Source organism: Aptenodytes forsteri, unplaced genomic scaffold, assembly GCF_000699145.1.
Source record: "Aptenodytes forsteri isolate BGI_AS27 unplaced genomic scaffold, ASM69914v1 Scaffold147, whole genome shotgun sequence".
In the NCBI taxonomy this organism is placed as follows: domain Eukaryota; kingdom Metazoa; phylum Chordata; class Aves; order Sphenisciformes; family Spheniscidae; genus Aptenodytes; species Aptenodytes forsteri.
This window is the reverse complement of record NW_008795320.1, coordinates 2031669-2033528: the sequence shown is the minus strand read 5'-3', so window position 1 is coordinate 2033528 and position 1860 is coordinate 2031669. Positions and strand designations below refer to the sequence as shown.

General features: G+C 66.2%; 1 protein-coding gene across 1 annotated transcript in view; it reads right to left on the bottom strand.

Annotated features, from left to right (window-relative positions):
• Nucleotides 1–1860, bottom strand: part of PRSS57 (protease, serine 57) — a 6924-nt gene that overhangs the window by 1023 nt on the left and 4041 nt on the right. The window contains exons 2-4 of the mRNA XM_019472216.1: nucleotides 803–901; nucleotides 381–534; nucleotides 17–161 (exon numbers count right to left, since the gene is read on the bottom strand). Of these exons, the coding sequence (XP_019327761.1) occupies nucleotides 17–161; nucleotides 381–534; nucleotides 803–901 (398 nt within the window). The remainder of the gene's footprint in view (nucleotides 1–16; nucleotides 162–380; nucleotides 535–802; nucleotides 902–1860) is intronic.

Genomic DNA, 1860 nt, shown 5'->3' with positions numbered 1-1860 from the left:
CGCACACGGGACTTACCCTGAGCAGGCGGATGTCGTTGTCCACCAAGCGGGGGTTGTAGTGCGGGTGGGCGATGGACTCGGCGATGCTGAAGACCTGCTGGGACTCCTCAGGCTCCTCCAGCCTGTGGGCGCCCAGCACCACACGCACCGAGGGGTTGCGCCTGTGGCAGAGGGGCCCTGAGCGGGTGCTGCTGTGGCTGGGGGCAATCGGGGAGGGGGAGAAGGGGGCTGGCGAGGTGGGCTCGAGGGGAGCACGGGTGGGGAGTTGCTCCAGGACTGTGTAACCCCCTGGGATGGGGTTATCTGTTTGAAGGCGGCCACACCGTGTCCCAGGGCGGGGGGGACGGGAGGTGTGTGCCCTGCGTGGGAGCATGGCTCACCTGGGAATGAGGCAGTGGGCTGCTGTCATCACCCACTTGGGCCACACCAGGAAGCCCCCGCAGACATGTTGCCCATCCATCTGGATGGAGGCGATGAAGGGCCGGGAATGGGGTGCTACCACCTTTCCCCCGATGATCCAGCTCCCCTGAGTGCCTGGTGGGTGGGTGCAGGTGGTCACCAGCTGCCGGGGAGTCCGGGCACGGCTCTCACCTGCGTCTGTCCCGCTCCTAGCTGTGTGTCCCGAGCACGTGTCCCACGGGTGCTGGGGAGCGGCCGAGCACCGGCTCTGGCTGAGGAGGGCTGAGCATGGCAGGGCAAAGCCTCCCCTGCACCACAGTGCTCCAGCCCTTATTGATGGGTCTCCATCTCCCACCCTGGCCGTGGGGCCCTGCCGCCCTCTCAGACCCAGCTCTCCCGTTACCTGCTGGGGCCAGCGCCGGGAGCAGGACGGAGCCTCCCAGGCTGAGCATGAACAGCCCAGCCATGACCATGCTGGCGCAGAGCGGGCCACTGCCACCTCCTTTGGGGCCACTCAGGGATTGGGGTGCTTAAATAACTCTGGGGGCTGAGCCTCTGCCTGGGTGCCAGCGGGTATCTTCCTCCTGCTTCCTCCTCTCTGGGTGTTGCTGCCTTGTGCAATTGCTGTGGGGTGGGGGGCACTGGCAGTGCAATGCTGCATTGGGGGTAGATGTGGCATTGCAGCTTCCCCCGGAGCGACTGCTTGCTGGGAGGAGAGTGGATTGGGGAAGGAAGAGAGAAAGAGTGGCTTCCCAACTCACTCCTGGCTCCTCTTGTGCCATGAGCTAATCAGGCTGAAACCCCTCTCCTCTTGGCAGAGAGGTGGGAGCAGCAGGGCCCCACCACATCCCAAGACACCTCCCAGGATGTGGCAGTGTCCCTGGAGCTGGCTGGCAGCCTGGCTGCTGTGGGTCACACAGGGATTGTGCTGTGCTCGGACCCACTGCGTCTTTCAGCCCCGCCAGAGACCACCTGGCTCTGGGATGGTGCTGTGGGCAGAGGAGCAGTTTGCCCCCCCCAGGTCTGCATCCCCCTGGGGTGCAAGAAGGGCTGCAGGGTGTACCAGGGTGTGGGTGTACTAGGGTGGGGGGGACTGGGGCCCCACTGCTGGGGTGACCCTTGCTGCAGAGCGGGGCTTGCACCGGGGCCGAGCACAGAGCTCCTGCCCAGCAGCGGGCAGATTTCCTAACGCCGCCATGGTCGGAGGCTGGCTCGGGGCTTCCTGTGTCAGTTTACCAGCGTTTGCCCAACGCAACCGTTGCATTGGGAAACGGAGGAGTGGCGAGGGGGGACGTGCAGCCCCGGCTCCCCCCTTCTCCATCCTCTCCCCGGTTGCCCTTTGCACTGCCAGGGCTGCGTGCCGGGAACGCAGAGGCCCTGGCACAGTGGGAGCGATGAGCGTGGCCTTTGGCCGGGGCAGTGCCCGGGGTGGGGACCCTCCTGGGGCGGCAGGAGGGGGGG